Source organism: Urocampus carinirostris, chromosome 4 (assembly GCF_059441175.1).
Source record: "Urocampus carinirostris isolate Australia breed hairy pipefish chromosome 4, RoL_Ucar_1.0, whole genome shotgun sequence".
Lineage (NCBI taxonomy): Eukaryota > Metazoa > Chordata > Actinopteri > Syngnathiformes > Syngnathidae > Urocampus > Urocampus carinirostris.
Genome location: NC_142352.1, coordinates 27,448,042 through 27,465,898, shown reverse-complemented (window position 1 = coordinate 27,465,898; position 17,857 = coordinate 27,448,042). Strand labels below are relative to the sequence as shown.

The 17,857-nt window shown below is 38.7% G+C and overlaps 1 protein-coding gene across 1 annotated transcript in view; it reads right to left on the bottom strand.

The window, feature by feature from the left end:
• Positions 1-17,857, bottom strand: part of cskl (c-src tyrosine kinase-like) — a 55,182-nt gene that overhangs the window by 2,524 nt on the left and 34,801 nt on the right. Inside the window, exons 5-12 of the mRNA XM_088334008.1 lie at positions 15,900-16,119; positions 6,190-6,283; positions 4,593-4,658; positions 2,782-2,881; positions 2,602-2,692; positions 1,830-1,903; positions 332-527; positions 174-260 (exon numbers count right to left, since the gene is read on the bottom strand). Coding sequence (XP_088190134.1) covers positions 174-260; positions 332-527; positions 1,830-1,903; positions 2,602-2,692; positions 2,782-2,881; positions 4,593-4,658; positions 6,190-6,283; positions 15,900-16,119 — 928 coding nt within the window. The remainder of the gene's footprint in view (positions 1-173; positions 261-331; positions 528-1,829; positions 1,904-2,601; positions 2,693-2,781; positions 2,882-4,592; positions 4,659-6,189; positions 6,284-15,899; positions 16,120-17,857) is intronic.

The window sequence follows — 17,857 nt, the reverse complement described above, 5'->3', positions numbered from 1 at the left end:
ATAACAGGATGAGTTTCCTCAATGTCCTGTTTTTTAATACAGCCACACTGAGAGCATTGCGAAGGGCACCTGGATTTGGCGACATCGAGTGGACATATTTTAAACTGCAAGTCGTTGTTTGACACGATCCAGCTCATTTTTATGCGTTTCTATCAAGGCATTTGAGTACTCACAATTCGAGGGTAAGGCACACGGCCGAAGGAGTAGATCTCCCAAAGTAAGATTCCGTAACTCCAGACATCGGACTTCGTGGAAAACCTCTGCCCCAAAAAACACTCAAGTTAGTTTGATGCTAACCTAAACATGAACCCGCAAGTCTTTTTATTCTTACCTTCTCTCTCAGAGCTTCTGGGGATGTCCACTTGACGGGAAGCTTGGCGGTGTCCTGTATGGAGGAGGCCTCTTTGGTCAGGCCAAAATCGCTAACCTTCGCGATGTTGTCGTCCGACACCAGCACGTTGCGGGCCGCAAGGTCTCGGTGGACAAAGTTGTTTGCTTCCAGGTACTCCATTGCCTCACATACGTCACTGTTGAGGGATTGGGGGGACAACAAGCAAGATATTTTGACTGCTAGCATAACAAGGTGCTTAGATTTACTCATCTATTCTTGTATAAGCTTCACCTGCCACCATTTTAAAAAAATGACTGACCATATCACATTGACAGCTATGAAGTGCCTAGCAAAAGTAAAGATAAAAATGGATTTATGCTTTTTAAGACTTTTCAAGGATCCGCGGGTACCGTGTCTAAAACGCACCAAAAACCTCCGTTTGGCCAGAAATTTGACCGAGTGCCTAATAATCCGGTGGGACCAGAAGTGTGACGCTGTGCCTAATGATCCGGTGCGACCTCTCGGCGGAGAAATTTGGAAATGCATTATCATATTTGTGCAATTATTCATCACTCAATAAATGTTATCGCTGACCACATTTGTATAAAAATAGTGGAAACAGGAATTGGGCCCGGATAGCAATAGTAGGAGCACGGAATCCTAACCACCAGGCTACTACAGACATGCATGGTTGTCCACAATTGCATGAGATGCAACGGGAATCGAACACAAATCGCAGCGGGGAGAGCACCGTATCCTACACAGTCAATACATGAAAAGGCATAGGTCTTACCCCATTATCACACTATTTTTAGAAATGGTAAAAATCAGCATCAAAATTTGGCTTACTTTTTCTCAGCTCAAATGAAGCAAGTTTGGAATGCTTGTGGCCATGCATTTATTCATATATTTAAGGACAACAGAATAACTTCCCACAATGCCTTTCTTTTCACTCAGTTTAGAATCATGAGCACTTCCTAAGTACTTTGTGAGTTGGCCATACATTACTGTACTTCAGTGGTCTCTAACCTTTACTGGACCAAAGACCAGTTTAATGTTTGACGATATTCTCGTGGCCCGGCCCGATAATAGCATCAACCATTTGGTATCGTGACTAAAAATAGTGGGATAAGAAAACCCTAATGCCTTTTCATGTGCCCTCAGTATCTTTAGTGGTCTAGTGGATTGGATCAAGCGCGCTCCCCGTCGCGATCAAGGTTAGATTGCCGTTGCATCCAATGTTATGCAATTGTGATCATTGATATATTCTGACTGATCAAATATGCAGGGATCAGAATGGAGATTTTCATTTTCAGCTGAAATAGCCAGCGTCCAGGAATAAACCAGTTTTTGTGCAACCCTAACTGTAGTTATATGAAGAAAATATTACAAAATACTTTAGTACGAGGCGCGCCTTAAAATACAGTGCGCCTTAAAGTGCGAAAATACGGTAAATCCAACCCATCAGGCTTGAAGTGAATTATACTAGATGACTTACAGTGAAAACTTGAGTAAACAGTCACCACCGAGCACCGTCCGTCCTCGTGAGCGCAGGTAGTCAACAAGGCTGCCCTGTTGCACATAAGAGGAAAATTATAAACTGAAATCACTTTTATTTAGAATAGGCATATCAATAGGAAAGCTCGATAATTATCAGGCCGATAGTTAGCAAACCAAAAATGGCCCAATATGACGTCAGAGTCATCAGCCTGGTAGAAAAAAACCCTATAATTAGCCACTTGATGCCATGCTATAATATTCATGTTAGGAAGATGTAAGTTTATATTTTTTTTGTCAATCTCAACTCAGGGGCTACATGGTAGAAAAAACATTCTCACGCGGGCCGGACCAGTAAATTAATGGCATAAGAAGTGTGATTTAATCTTGATGAACTGCATTTGAAAACAAAAAAGCAAAACAGCAAAACTAATTTCCACTACAGTTTATTTAACACAAGGAAACTCAATTAGAATGGAAAGTAACAGTCAGTGTTATGGTGCTCAGACCATTATCATAACATGGGTCTTATTGACAAACTAAATAGTGATCAACTGAATGTAAAGTCCAGCTTTAGTCTCTAACACACTACTTTTTGGAGACATGTGTACCGAAGCGATATATTGTTAATGAAATTGTAAAAGAAAAAAAAACATAAAATAATAGATAATTGGATTTTGAATATGTTTCATTTTTTTCTAAATGAATTACATTGGCAGTTATTGTGCATCCCAACATATCAATCCAGAAATGTTGCCCCATTCAAATCTGACCTTAGCCATGTACTCTGTGACGATAAAAAGACTTCCCCTCTCCTCCACGATAACTCCCAGCAGCTGTACCAGGTTGTTGTGTCGCAATTGCCTGTGTATACATAAAAAGAAAAAGAAATTGTCAAAAAAGGAATCACACCGCTTCAGATGATTTGAAATCGTGTGCTAGATTTGTCTCACGTCATGACGGAGGCCTCTGCTATAAAAGCCTGCGCTGTGGCATCGTTTTTGATACATTTCACGGCCACTTTGGTCCCTCGGTAGTCGCCCACCATCACATCTGACAAGAAAGAAGGAAAACTTAAATATTGGCTTCTAGCCCTGATTTAAAACCTAGATACAAAGAATGCTACCCCTAGCTGGGAGAGCTAACTTAAAAGCTTTAATTGTCACGCATGTAGGTATATGCAATAATGCCTTTCTTAAAATCAAAATATTTTCGCTGAACCGTATTTCAGGCTTGATTTTGAATCTTTTCCTTTACCTGGGATGAAAAGGCTTAATATAGCATGCACGTCTTCACTAGAAACTGAAACCAAGGTTTAATCCCATCTTTAAAAAACAAACAAACAGACAATGGCTTGCAACTCATCCTATGCATCAACTAAACAGGCTTTCAACCCTAATTCAAACACCAACTGGCGTCGCAAACAAGAGATATTTGATTAACACAAGCAATGCCAGGTTTTTGCCTTGGCTGCCTTTTAATATGGGCCCTCAATGGCAAGGAATGATTATTTAATAAAATGGAAAAACGAAAACATTATTTCAATAGCTGTATAATAGAACACAACATTACAACAAATTACCATGACTAACCTGAAATGGATCACATTTTGGTTAATGGTTTTAGAAAATAAGCAATCATGTTAATCAATATTTTGCAAATCAAAGACAATTGCTGGATTTTTTTCGGCAACTACCTACTTCTGAACAACATTATGACGCAATGATTTGTATATACCGTATTTTCTGAACTATAAGGCGCACCTAAAATCCTAAATTGGCCAGAAATTTGAAAATGCATTTTATAATCCAATGTGCTTTATAGCCCGAAATACACATACAATTGGAAATGCTTTTTAACAATCATGCACAGTACACAATAACAGGTTATGAATGTATTACTTCATTTGAAGTGTGAAACCAGGTGTTACAATAATAGTTTTTGTTCTATTAAAAAAGTGAATTAAATGTATTTATTTTCTTATGCGACTCTAGACCCTGCTTTAGTTTTAGTTCCGCATGCCTTTTAGTCCAGTGCGCCTTATATGTGAAAAATATGTCACGTAATACAATTTTTGGGGTGCATTTTATAATGCAGAAAATATGGTAACTTGTAAAAAAAGAACAGTCACATGGAGGGGATGACCAATATCAATAATTTTTAAAGAAAATAAATGAATACCTCAATTTCTGACCTATAATATAAAGTTTAGACAACAGTGAGTGTTCCATTTTAAAATAATCAAAAACATGATTCGTCTTCTATCTTGAAAGACCAAAAAAGCGTTCTACTGTTGAAAAACTGAATTTCCCATGGATTTGGACACGTTTTTTGATCCAAAATGTATCTTGTACTGTTATAAAAAAATGGTCAGTGATTCATTTAAAAATGGATTAGTTGTTGCCTAATCGATTATTGCACTTCAAATACTAGCTCTGGTCAAAGTTTGTTAACTCAAACTTTTAATGCAATAAAATTGTCTATTCATCTCAATAATTTTACATAGAGTACACATTGTTCACATTGAGATTAGACCCGACGCTCTAGGACGGAGTCTTAAGAAAAAAATAAGATTTAAAATAAAAAGGAAGGCAATATTCACTTGTTTGTGTAAAGACGTTCACTATTTTGACTAATACTCTGTGAAATACAAATTAAAAAACAAAAATCTGCCACTCATTCCTTTCAACCAAAAATGACATCACAGTTGTTCAGAAGTGAGGACGCCGTTAACCAACAATGACGGGTCGCTTGCACGACTCACCTCCAAACTCTCCTTTTCCGATGGTCTGCAGTAGTTTTAGCTCTTTCCTGTTTAGTGCCCAGCCACCTGTGGGAAAATGCAGGAACCTGTCTTACTATCGCATCATTTGCACAAGTGAGAGACATTATTACAAAATATAACACTAGACAATTCAACGACCAAGACAAAAAAATGTAATTGGTATATATAATTACAATTGTTCAAATAAAGAGAATAGTCCAACTGGGATTAAAAATCAGATTTTTTTGAGCGATCTGAATCAATCATTTCTATCAAAAAGACAAAAGAATTACAACGTTGACAAGTCTTCCGATTACAAGGGCAAAACAGGAACGTCTCTACGTTAACAGACGTTGTTTCAGCATTCAATTTTTGACAAAGAATGATTTAATTCATGTTTCTCACTATATTCTAAAAAGTACCACTACATTGCTGCGCAAAGGAAAGACTTACACTATATATGGATGGATAAAAATGTAACATCCATAATATCAACTGGTAGATGGATAAACCAATGGCATTTTTGCAGTGGGGACAGAAAATAAAAAGAAAATGTCCTGGTGAAATCAACCAGCACACCTGAGGTTTTAAGTGAGTTAAGTTAGCTTGTATCTTCTTACTACAAGTCCCACAGTGCTTTGCAGCATTAAAATATTCCGTTAGAATATGAAAGCTTAAAGGAGCTGTAGGCCGACGGAATTTGGCACTTTTGCACTGGCAGCCTCTATCTCCTGGCTTTTGTCATTTTTGCAGCCTCTGTCAGGTCATTCATAATGCAAGTGTCTGCCTTAATAAGACACATTCAAACAAACTCTTCTTTGTTTTGGGTTGGCATTTTGACTGCACTTGAAGAAGGCGTCTTATTACTTTAAAGGACACCTAAAACAATGCACCTTACTTTCAATGTTAGAGCGGCTTGTGCAAGTTTGATATGGATGCTAATTGGTTAGGCTGGACGGAAAATTTACACACTAATTATTGGTTAAGATTATGTTCTCCCTGCAATACGATTTGCTAGTTACTTTCAGGTATGACCCAATGCAGTGCGTACACATCGCAGACAACACGTTTCAACTAATTAGCTGATTGGATTAACCATTTTTGAAAACTAATTTGAATTAAAATGTGTAATGAGGGGATGCTGGGGTGGTTAAATTAGATATTTAATGCTAAACTGAAGCTTTAAATGACATTAGATGCATCTAAAATGCAACTTCAAGTGAGTTTCTGCCTTTGAAAGCCAGAAGCTGCCCAACCTCACTCAGAATCTAGTTCTGGCGGCACCCAAGTAATTTGAGTTTGAGAACCCTTCTTTACATAATCGGAATACAGTGATCCCTCGTTTTTCATGGGTGTCGTGTTACAAAAACGTCCTGCAATAGTCAAAAGCCGTGGGGTCAAAACCCTAATTTATGCATGGCTCTAAGATCCAAGAACCCCATTGGACTGTTGCTTTAACTCTTGGAATTCAAGAAATTATGGCCCTTTCAAAATGTTCTCATCACAGAAACATAAGGCATATATTATGATTACGAGCTTTGATTTGATCAATTATATAAAACAAAAAACACAGCAATTGTCCTGAGTGTGTCCTTACTCCTGGAAAACTCGTCCTGCGCAGCCACAGTGCCCTCCATCAACTTGGGTTTGATGAGGCTTGTGCACAAGCCATCAGCGTCTTTGGTGTAGTGCTGTCGGAAAACAAAGGAGAGCAGAATGAGTTATTCCTCTATCTCGCTTCAGTAACTATAGCCACTGACAGCATCACGTTAGTATGTAATCTTCGAACACTGACGCAAATGAGGCTTTGTGGGGAAAAGAAAAATAGAGAACAGTATTTTCCGGACTATAAGGCAAAACTAAAAATAACAAATTGGCCAGAAATTTGAATTGAAGTGTGACTTATAATCCAGTGCGCATTGGATATGTTGGAAATGCATACAGTATTTATATGTGTGAATAATCACAAACCATTGTATGCAACCGGAATGGTACCTGGATCATGGCGGTGAGAGCACCAACATCTAACCATAAGAGGTATAGAAAACATATGAAAAGGCATTAGACTTTATCACACAATCTTTATTCACGGTACACGAGACAAATGTTAAGAGACTGGAGAAAAAAGTAGTCCTGAAAGATATAAATAAACACAAAGTCCGAGTCATCATCAGATACAACAAAGAGTTTTTTTTGTTTCAATACTTTTCTGGATGCTTTCATGATTACGATAGCTTCTGGTACCTCAAAAATAGTGTGACAATGAAATATACAGTAAATCAGCGATGAGCATCACATCCACTGATCAAGATTTTAGAGTCAAGGGACACCTACAAAAACTTCTCAATTGTGATTTTTGTTTCCGGGGATGTCCCCTGTCGAGGAAAACTTGAAAAATGTATCATCCAGCAGCTCCCGTGTTATTTTTCGATTGTTCTCAGTTATTTTCGATTGTTCTCAGCTTAGGGATGCTGCTGGAAAAGTGAATTTCCCTTCGGGGATGAATAAAGTATCTATCTATCTATCTATCTATCATCCCAGCAACAGTGTCGACTTTCATCTCGTCTTTTCTTTGAAGACCAAACACATTTGCCTTTCTGCTTTTTTCCCGTCAAAAGAAATGCTTCTCCCACAAGCCAGTCCTTTCATCTTTCATTTATTTATTGTTCCGGGCACCTTCAGCTGTCATTCAACAAGAACAAAACAAAAAAGAATCTTCAGGGAATAAAACTCGGAGGTACCAAACAAATGTAAACATGACATTTATTAACAAAAATGAGTTGGGTAAGGCAAACTCTGATCTTTTTTTTAACATGACTTGACTTTATTAAGAACACAGTCTGCATCCAATTACAAATGGCTATGTTAATATTTGGTGATAACTGCTACTGCTTTTTTTTTTCCTGGGATGACATCAGAGCCAAGGCTCGTTGCAATGGATGAACTTCACAGCAGGGTGTTCAATAGATGTGGGGGGACAAGTAATGAAGATGGGGATGAGCTGCTGAGAGCAAAAAAAAAATAAAAATAAAAAAATAAAAAAAGTATTTTCCGGCGCAAAAATGCATGATTAAGAATGGAAAAAAACATTTATAAGTCACACTCGGAATATAAGCCACATTTTTGAGGAAAATGTATATGATAAAATCAAACAACAAAATACATCTCATCTTGAAACGCAATTTAAAATAAAATTACTATAGCGAACACGGTATAATAACGTTACACGTTCGTGCATATCTTGGACACGCAAGTCAGTAAAGACGTAGCATTTAAGAGTCATTCAGATGACTTTAGCATAAAGAACATGCTTACCAAAATATCAACATCACTTTAAATCACTAAATCCAATAAAATATTCATCCTCAGTGTCACTTTTACCTGTAAATAATTTCTCCAACTGAGGACAATAAATAAGCTGTTTCCTCTTTGTGCTTCGAAAATGTCCCTCCTACAACAGGGCAAGGTTGAAATTATCAACACAGGCTTAGAAAGCCCTCTTGCGGTTTGAAGTGAAAATAACATGTGAAGTAAAATACAGAACAAGAAAGTCTCACTGGAGAATAGGTCGCCTCTCCCGACCAAACAATAAAATAAACTGCAAATTATAGTCTGGAAGTATGGTATAAAAATCAAAAATGTATTAAAAAAAATACATAGATATAACACAAATAATATATACTGTATCAGTGTTCATTTTACCTCTGAAAAGTGATGGGTCCCGGGGACTCGCATGCTCAAAAATCTATGGGTCCCAACAGAGATCTATGGATCCCCAGTGTTATCGAGGTTGAAATCGTAAATCGGCGACAAATATATGAGATAAATCTATATATTCATTCAGTTTTAATCATTAAATTATTAATTTATTTTCTGCATCAAATTATTGTTGTTAATATACCGATTAAAGGGATAACCACAAACCTTTTCTTTTTTATACTTTTTTTTCTTAACTTTTTTATACAATATAATTCGTAATATAAATCATCAAAGCTAGTGAGCCGTTTGAGAGACGGCTCTTTTTAATGAGTTGAGCCAAAAAAGCCGGTTCTCTAAAAAAAAGACGGACTTCCTTTCACTACACAACGAGATCTCGTTGGCAGAGATCGGCGTGCAGACGAAAACTCGAACCGCGAGACTAAAACAGCAATGGCGGATCTGCCTGACGAAAAGTTTGAAGTGCAGTAAATCTTTGTTTAAAAAAAAGTAATCGGGTAATAATGACAATTTTGTGGCAAAAAGGTTGCGTCCTGGGAACGCACGTCGATTTGAAACTATGCGTCCCCAGCAAAAATGATGCGTCTAGGACGCAGGGACGCGGGTAAACGAGAACACTGCTGTATATGCCACACTATAAGGCACGCCGACTAAGGCGCCCCCCCAAAAATAGAATTTTGTGAAATATTTGTCATACAAAAGGCACACTGGACTATAAGGCGCCCACTACAATATATATATATACATATTTTATATATATATGCATATATACATATAGGGTTCTATATGCACTCTTTACTTCTACTTTATTTTAATTCATTGATTTTATTATGTTTTATCTGTGGTTTTAATGCATTTCATGCATTTTAAAAACCACGTTTTAAATTTTCAATGTCTTTTCTTCTTTGTTTTAACTGTAAGCCTAGATGGTAGGGCGCCCGCTCCGAGACTGGGAGGTCGCTGGTTCAACATTGTTACTCATTGCCTCCCTGCTTGGCACTCTGTATTAAGGGTTGGAATTGGGGGGTTTGGTCACCTAATGACTCCCAATACAGCAGTTGGGTCTAAAATGGCGGCGCCCTGTTCGGCTGCGGCTGCATCGGCTCGCTACAGTTTAACTGTACGGGTCAGGTGTATCGACATTTCGTTCTGTGTGCATGGTTACAAAGAATGACGATAAAAGTAAATTCTATTCTATTTTAACCTGTTTCTTTGCCATTTCTGTAAAGCACTTTGAATTAGACCTAAGATTTATGGCCCGAGCCCGAACCCGAGGCAATTTCGGGCCGGGTCGGGCCTGAAATGTCAGTCATACGGTCGGGTCGGGTCCTGCTTTTTTTTTTTTTTTTTTAAATGTATTAATAATTATAAATATATGTTCATTAAAAATATATGCTTAAACTATGTATGGATACTAGACCAAGGAATACTCGTTATAAAATAAATAATTTGGATAAAACGGAGAAGGAGCTGTAATTGCTATTTAACGGAGCCAGAGCATGCTCTGTGCACGTGACGTGAATGCTGTCCTTGTAGTGGGTTGTACATAATTCACCCACGGAACCATTGTTTAGTTAGCGAGTTCCTAGGGGGACTCTTAATTCGGCCGGTTCTAGCGGCTCCCGTGATTGTTTTGTAATTGCAAGTTTACATGTCATTAAAGCAGCTCCCGTTGGCACCTTTGTTTGGCACTCCGCCTACGACTCCCGTCTCTGCTCGCTACATCCTCTTAATAATCTTCCCCTCCGCAAATTCGCATGATTTTGGCCTGGTATCCCCGATATGGAGTCGGACCAACAAGAAGTGAAAGATGAACTAAAGAGAGGAGAACTGACAAGGAAAACACACTCTGGTAAGAGTGAACTGTGGAGCACTTTCAAATTGATCGTCGAAAATGATACAGACACTTGCGTTGGCTTCGCTGTGTGTCAATTTGACACTCAGCGAAGCCAACGCTAGAATCTTAAGGACGTACTGCTGCTGTGGATTATGGCCCAATGATCAAGTCGTCAAAATGACGGACGCTCTTAAATGTTTACGCCGCCTCTAAAAAAAAACCCGTCAATGACAGATTGACGCTTAATGTAACATCTGCAGTGCAGACACAGAAATATAAAAGATGTAAATGTTTATATACAGTTTTATTTAACTTAGGCCTAGATGTTGTAACAAAAGGCAGAGTTTAATTTGTTATCATAAATCACCCCTCCTTATAAATAAAATATGTAATTTCGGGCTCCCCTCGGGCCGGGCCAGCAAATCCAGTTAATTAGTCGGGCTCGGTCCGGGTCGGGTTTAATACCCCTCGGGCCTGCGTCGGGCTCGGGTGCTTTTTTTTGGCCCGATCTTACCTCTACTTTGAATTGCCTTGTGTATGAATTGTGCTATACAAATAAACTTGCATTGCCTTGCCTATATATAAATATATACATATATATATCTACATACACACATACATATGTATATGTACATATACATAGACAAACACACAGGACTGTCTCAGAATTTTGTGAGAAAAGTTCCTTATTTTCTATAATGCAATTGGAAAAAAAGAAAAATATAACAAATGCTGGTTTCATGATCAAAATCGATTATTTTTTTTGTGCACATATTAGTTTGTTCTGTTTTGTTATTTAGTGGTTGGTGTTGTTGTTTTTTTCTGTGTTGTGCCCAAATAAACTTCATTTATTCAATATAATGGTCATGTATTGTTCAAATATCGTTGATCATGGCAAAAACTCAAATATGCAATCTCAAAATAATAGAATATCATAAGAATAATATACTTGTATGCTATAAGCCATAATCAGCAATTATCAAAAATAATAAAACACTTGCAATAATTCAGTGGCTTTGTAATGAATCCAGAATATATGATATTTTTGTTTTTTGAATTGCATTTCACAATATTCCAATTTTCTGGGACAGTCCGGTATAACGTATTCCAAAACTGCAGCATGACCAATGAGGCTGAGCGTGTGCGGTGCCAAATCCAACCACCAGGTGGGGACGTTGTAGCAATAAAAAAATCCCACATGGTTGATAGCAGTGAACAATACATTATGCAATAAATGGATGCATTGAAGATGCAATATCATTGAAGTGGATCATTGTGCCCATGGAACGGTGGCGGGTATGACATCACAGCAGGGGCCTTCTTTGGCCCGTCTCATTTTGGGGCCTGCTGCGACAAGCCCACCGTGTCGACGGGAACGAGGGCCGGAGGACCCGGAAAACCGGAAAATACACACGCTAAGAATGTGAGGAATCCTCGGCTAGCGCGGAGGAAAGACGCGGTGGGGGTCGCAGCAGGGGTGAGGCTATACATAGACCAGAGAATGAGGGGAAGGCAGGAAAAACACCGTCAAGCGCTTTGACGGGGGAGGTAAATCTAGCCGAGTGGAGAGATAAAGGCACGAAAATGGAAAGGGAAATTAGATTGTGAAAAGGGGGAAGCAACAATTGAAAGTCCAACACAATCATACTCCAAAATTGGGACCTGGACCAAAAATGTGACCCCATTTCGGCCAGCGTCAAACATTTAAGAGTCTAGTGGCCCTCAGAAATGAGGGTCTGGTGTCCAAATACTTTTGTGTTTCCTTGGCAAGTGTTTTGTGTGTTATTTTGGTAAATCTCTGCATCCTGTTAGTCATCCGGTCCCAACGTACATTTTGAGGCTCAAACAATGAACTACAGTAAAGATCAGACTATAAGCTGTGACTTTTTTTCCCAAGCTTTCAACCCTGCGGCTTATACAACGATGCGGCCAATTCATGCATTTTTACTAAAGACCACCAGGGGCGCCCGAGCAGTAAAGTTGAGAGTGAGACACGTAGATTACATGTGTCGAGGAAGTCGCAAGTTTAGTGTAACTTTGTGCTTGAATAAAACTCATCAGGGAAATGGTGTCAATCGAAAGGGGAGTGACACCACATTGGGAATCATTATGCCAGGCTGTTTATTTGTAAACGGAAATACTATGGTGAAATGAACGGATTACAAGAGGACACGCCCGACGAAGCAGAAATGTTTAAGGCGGGTTTTTGTTAATCTTTTGGAATTTTCGTGTTTTTTGGAATACATGCTCTAGACGGTTGGATCCTATGGATTGTCCTTGTTGTAACGACAGCATTTTTGCAGACATTCAAAGAAGTTGAAGACGGCCCAGGGCACGTACAGGTGAGTTTTGCCGGCTTTATAGTTTTCGGGTATCTTTTTTTCACACTAAACGTGATGTTTCTCTGAGAGTATCTTTTATAATGGTCATCATATCTTGAATCACAACAGTTTAAGCTTTCCAATGATATTTGGAATGACGTATTTCAGTGACTGGTGACATCGTACAGACACGTATTTGTTTATCAAAAGTCCGGCAGCCCACTGGGGGGCCGTCAGAACTTTCTGGGTTAAAATATGATATATTCTTAAAACTCTTTCTGTGTACTGTCTTTCTTTGTAAATATCTTATGTTTCAATGTGGGCACACGTGGCTTATACAGGGAGTGCAGAATTATTAGGCAAGTTGTATTTTTGAGGATTAATTTTATTATTGAACAACAACCATGTTCTTAATGAACCCAAAAGTCTCATTAATATCAAAGCTGAATATTTTGGAAGTTGGAGTGGGGCTTTTTTAGTTTTAGCTATTTTAGGAGGATATCTGTGTGTGCAGGTGACTATTACTGTGCATAATTATTAGGCAACTTAACAAAAAACAAATGTATACCCATTTCAATTATTTATTTTCATCAGGGAAACCAATATAACAGCTCAACATTGACAAATATACATTTCTGACATTCAAAAAAAACAAAAAAACAAATCAGTGACCAATATAGCCACCTTTCTTTGCAAGGACACTCAAAAGCCTGCCATCCATGGTTTCTGTCAGTGCTTTGATCTGTTCACGATCAACATTGCGTGCAGCAGCAACCACAGCCTCCCAGACACTGTTCAGAGAGGTGTACTGTTTTCCCTCCTTGTAAATCTCACATTTGATGAGGGACCACAGGTTCTCTATGGGGTTCAGATCAGGTGAACAAGGAGGCCATGTCATTAGTTTTTCTTCTTTTAGACCCTTTCTTGCCAGCCACGCTGTGGAGTACTTGGATGCGTGTGATGGAGCGTTGTCCTGCATGAAAATCATGTTTTTCTTGAAGGATGCGGACTTCTTCCTGTACCACTGCTTGAAGAAGGTGTCTTCCAGAAACTGGCAGTAGGACTGGGAGTTGAGCTTGAGTCCATCCTCAACCCGAAAAGGCCCCACAAGCTCATCTTTGATGATACCAGCCCATACCAGTACCCCACCTCCACCTTGCTGGCGTCTGAGGCGGACTGGAGCTCTCTGCCCTTTACCGATCCAGCCACGGGCCCATCCATCTGGCCCATCAAGACTCACTCTCATTTCATCACTCCATAAAACCTTAGAAAAATCCGTCTTGAGATTTTTCTTGGCCCAGTCTTGACGTTTCAGCTTGTGTGTCTTGTTCAGTGGTGGTCGTTTTTCAGCCTTTCTTACCTTGGCCATGTCTCTGAGTATTGCACACCTTGTGCTTTTGGGCACTCCAGTGATGTTGCAGCTCTGAAATATGGCAAAACTGGTGGCAAGTGGCATCTTGGCAGCTGTACGCTTGACTTTTCTCAGTCCACGGGCAGTTATTTTGCGCCTTGGTTTTTCTACACGCTTCTTGCGACCCTGTTGACTATTTTGAATGTAACGCTTGATTGTTCGATGATCACGCTTCAGAAGCTTGGCAATTTTAAGAGTGCTGCATCCCTCTGCAAGATATCTCACTATTTTTGACTTTTCAGAGCCTGTCAAGTCCCTCTTCTGACCCATTTTGCCAAAGGAAAGGAAGTTGCCTAATAATCATGCACACCTGATATAGGGTGTTGATGTCATTAGACCACACCCCTTCTCATTACAGAGATGCACATCACCTGATATGCTTAATTGGTAGTAGGCTTTCGAGCCTATACAGCTTGGAGTAAGAAAACATGCATAAAGAGGATGATGTGGTCAAAGTACTCATTTGCCTAATAATTATGCACTCCCTGTAGTCAGGTGCGGCGTACTTATGTACAAGATGTTTTTTCCTTTAGAAATGAACTAGATGCAGCTTATATTCAGGTGTGCCTTATAGTTTGAATTTCACAAAAGTGTACTTATTCATTTATAACAATGCACTTTTTGTACACAAAAAAATTCTCAAAATTTTGTGGGTGTTTTACGGTAGTACATATTTGAGCAATGATCGATCAGTCGAAAAATATTGCTGACCACATTTGCATAACATTTGATTCTCAACCACTAGACCACTCGGGTTATAGAGAACATAAGAAAAAGCTTTAGCTTTTTCTCACTGTCACACTAATTTTAACCCACGGTACCACATTGTTGAGTACGTGGGGCCATGATTAAAATAATTCATTGAAGACATGAACTTAAAACACAATACCAAAATTAACACCAAATTTATCTAATGTCTTTCAAAGCCCAATTCAGTGTTACTATAAGATTTTAAAAATGACCTAACGTACGCAGCAACGTGGAATCATGAGTAAAAATAGTTTGATGATGCGATGAAATATGACATTTCCTGTGTCATCTTGAATCCTAGTTGCCAAACGGTTATGAATCAGCACTCTCAGCGCCGTGATCCGTGTTCAAATCCCGAAACAATAGTTCTCGACGCAACACTTGTAAACTACAATGTAGAGTTCGAGCAGAGAAAAGGTTAAACTAAATCTTATACTGATTTCAAATAAAAAAAATAGGGTTACACATTATAAATAGTGCGAGTTATATGCTAATAAATACTGAAGTCAAAGAAGAGGTTAAAGTGTTGAACAGCAACAAAACTGAATTTATCTCAACACCTAAAAAAACAGAGTGTTAGGAGAGGGATTACGCATGTTTAATTATTTAAAACGACATCAAACCTTTACGCATACGACTTTGTGCATTGCCGTCAACTGTGAGGTTTTCTGAGGCCACAAATTCGATCTCTACCTTGAAAGTAACTTGATGCATTTCCATAACCAGCTGAATTAAAAACGCTCATGCTTCTTGTTATCAGATAGGATGAAAGTCTTTTGCTTGCCAGCCTTTAAGATAAAACAGAAAACAGGCGTTCTTTTTTTTTAAAGAAAGCGAGATATTTATTTCACCCCTTCTAGGAATGGGCGGAATTGTTTGTGTACTTTTGTGTTACATGTGCAATAATAAGTAATATGCTTTCAAATTGAGTCTTATTTAAATCATTCAATCTATTCTACATAACAATATGTAAATTGTTAGCACCACATCATTGCGAGGTGTCAACATTTATAGTAGTAGGTTACTGCCTAATGACCACAAGATAATTTCACGTTACGATGTGTAATAAAATCACTATCTAGATTTTGTCTTGAGAGCGGGTTTGTTGGCTTTATTGAATTTTGTCTTCAACTATATGGTATGTCTCTCTTCAAAAAAATCCAAAAATTATGGTATTATGGCTCTTTGGGTGAAAAAGGTTCCCTACCCCTGATCCATTGCATACTAATTGTAACTACTGTAGATGTCATCATTTTCCATCCCTCGCTCACCTCCACCAGCTGCATGAGGTTGTCAAAGTATTCTTCCTCATCGATGGTGAGCTTGCCGTTGTGGTAAATGATGCGGTAGTGCTCCACCTTGCCGTCGCAGCTGACGCACAGCGTGTAGTCGCCTGGGTAGTTGGTGCTCTCGCGTACTAGGAATAGGCCCGTCTCTGGAGGGTAAAGGAGCCGCTCCGCCTGCTCGCGGGTGATTTTCCCATGGAACCACCTGATAGGAGACCAGGGGACGTCAACGAGAAATTAGTTGCAGACAAATTACAGTATTTTTGCATGAAATTGAGATGATAGTAAGAACTACAAACACACTGGGCTCTTAATACACCTAAATCATATAAAAGTGTAACGATTAATCAGTTAAAATGGCGAAACACTACAAATCGTGATTGTTTTTATACCCGTATTGCAAACGTGATTTTCAATTTAAAAAAAGTGTATTTCCTGTGCTATTTTTTTGTGTGAGAACTTAACCATAGTGAGCGGTGTTTTCCAAAGAATTTTGTGACAAACCCGGTGGATGGACAGTCTAGGGAAGGGGTGTCAGACATGCGCCCGGGGCCAATTGCGGCCCGCCTGGCGATCGTTTGACACCCCCACAGTCAAATGATAGTTTAAAGAGACTGTTGAAATATTTAGCACCTCTTAGAGGTAGAAAAAAATGAAAGAAAAAAATATTAAAAAACACGGACTATGACGAAACAAAAATACAAAATCTTCTAAAAAGTTGCATTTATATCATAACCGGAGTTGATTGTCAGCCATCTTGCTGCTACGGGGTACCAGAATCTTCAAACAGGCTGGGCAAGAAAATGAGAGGTAGAATTGTGCATATTGCTCACTTAGAGTTTCCATTGTTTGTATTTTTCCTTGCACTTGTTTTTGGTTAAACTGCACAATACAGCAGTATTTTGTGGTCAAGTAATACACATTGTCCCTTTGTGTTAGTAAAGCCCCTGCAAATTATCGATTAATTTATACTTGCACAATAATTAATTTATAGTTATACTTTAACTCTTAATGTTTTTTCTTTATCAAGAAATTTCGATTAGATTTCGGTTTATCGTGCAGCCCTAGTTCTCTTTTCATATCATCATTGTTATTGTCAAGTCGCCAAAGTTTCCTTTAAATCCTGGAGGAACGATGGCAAGCGAATTCAAGTGGGTCCGTTACCACGGCAACCACCAAAGTCAACAACACAAAAAGACGACTTTTCACGTCTGTGTTGCAATCTGGAAATATTCCGTAAATGGTTGCCTGGCGCTGTCATCTAGAAAATTGGGGTGCACATTTTACTTGACACATCCCTCATTTGCATTTTCTTTCCGTGCAGTAGTAAATATGTGTTCATCTTTGTAATTGCCATCTTGAATTGTCTTGTGATCCAAAAACATAAACGTAAAACAGAAAACAGCAGCAGGTGTGCAGGGCCAAGGCGCTGTTGCTGTTTTGCAGCCAGAGGTGTCTACGCTAAAATCCTGACGCGGTTGAAAGTCCAGAGTGCGCTGGGCTTTAGTTACAATGACGTCTATAGCAAGTCAAGTTCGACTCCTTGCTTGGAAATATGATTTATCTGTGTATAATGCCCTGTATTTATTTATTTTTTACCTAAAAAATAACAAAGTTTTGGTGCGTGTTTTACACGATACTTTAAAGAACAATATGATCCTTTTTGTGCAATGATTGATCAGTCGAAAAATAGCGTTGACCACAATTGCAAAACATTGGACGCAACAATAATCGAACCCGGGTGTTGATTTAGATGACATTAAAGGAATACACTCGATTTTATCTAATTATCAAACTATTTTGAGTCACGGCAAAAGTTAGAGAATGGAGAAAAAAAAATGTCCTGAATGATGTACGGTACATAAACACACAAAAGCACAAGATAAACAACTCTGGGTGTGCGTATCCGACGATGAATCCAACTTTGAAACACATTAAATAAA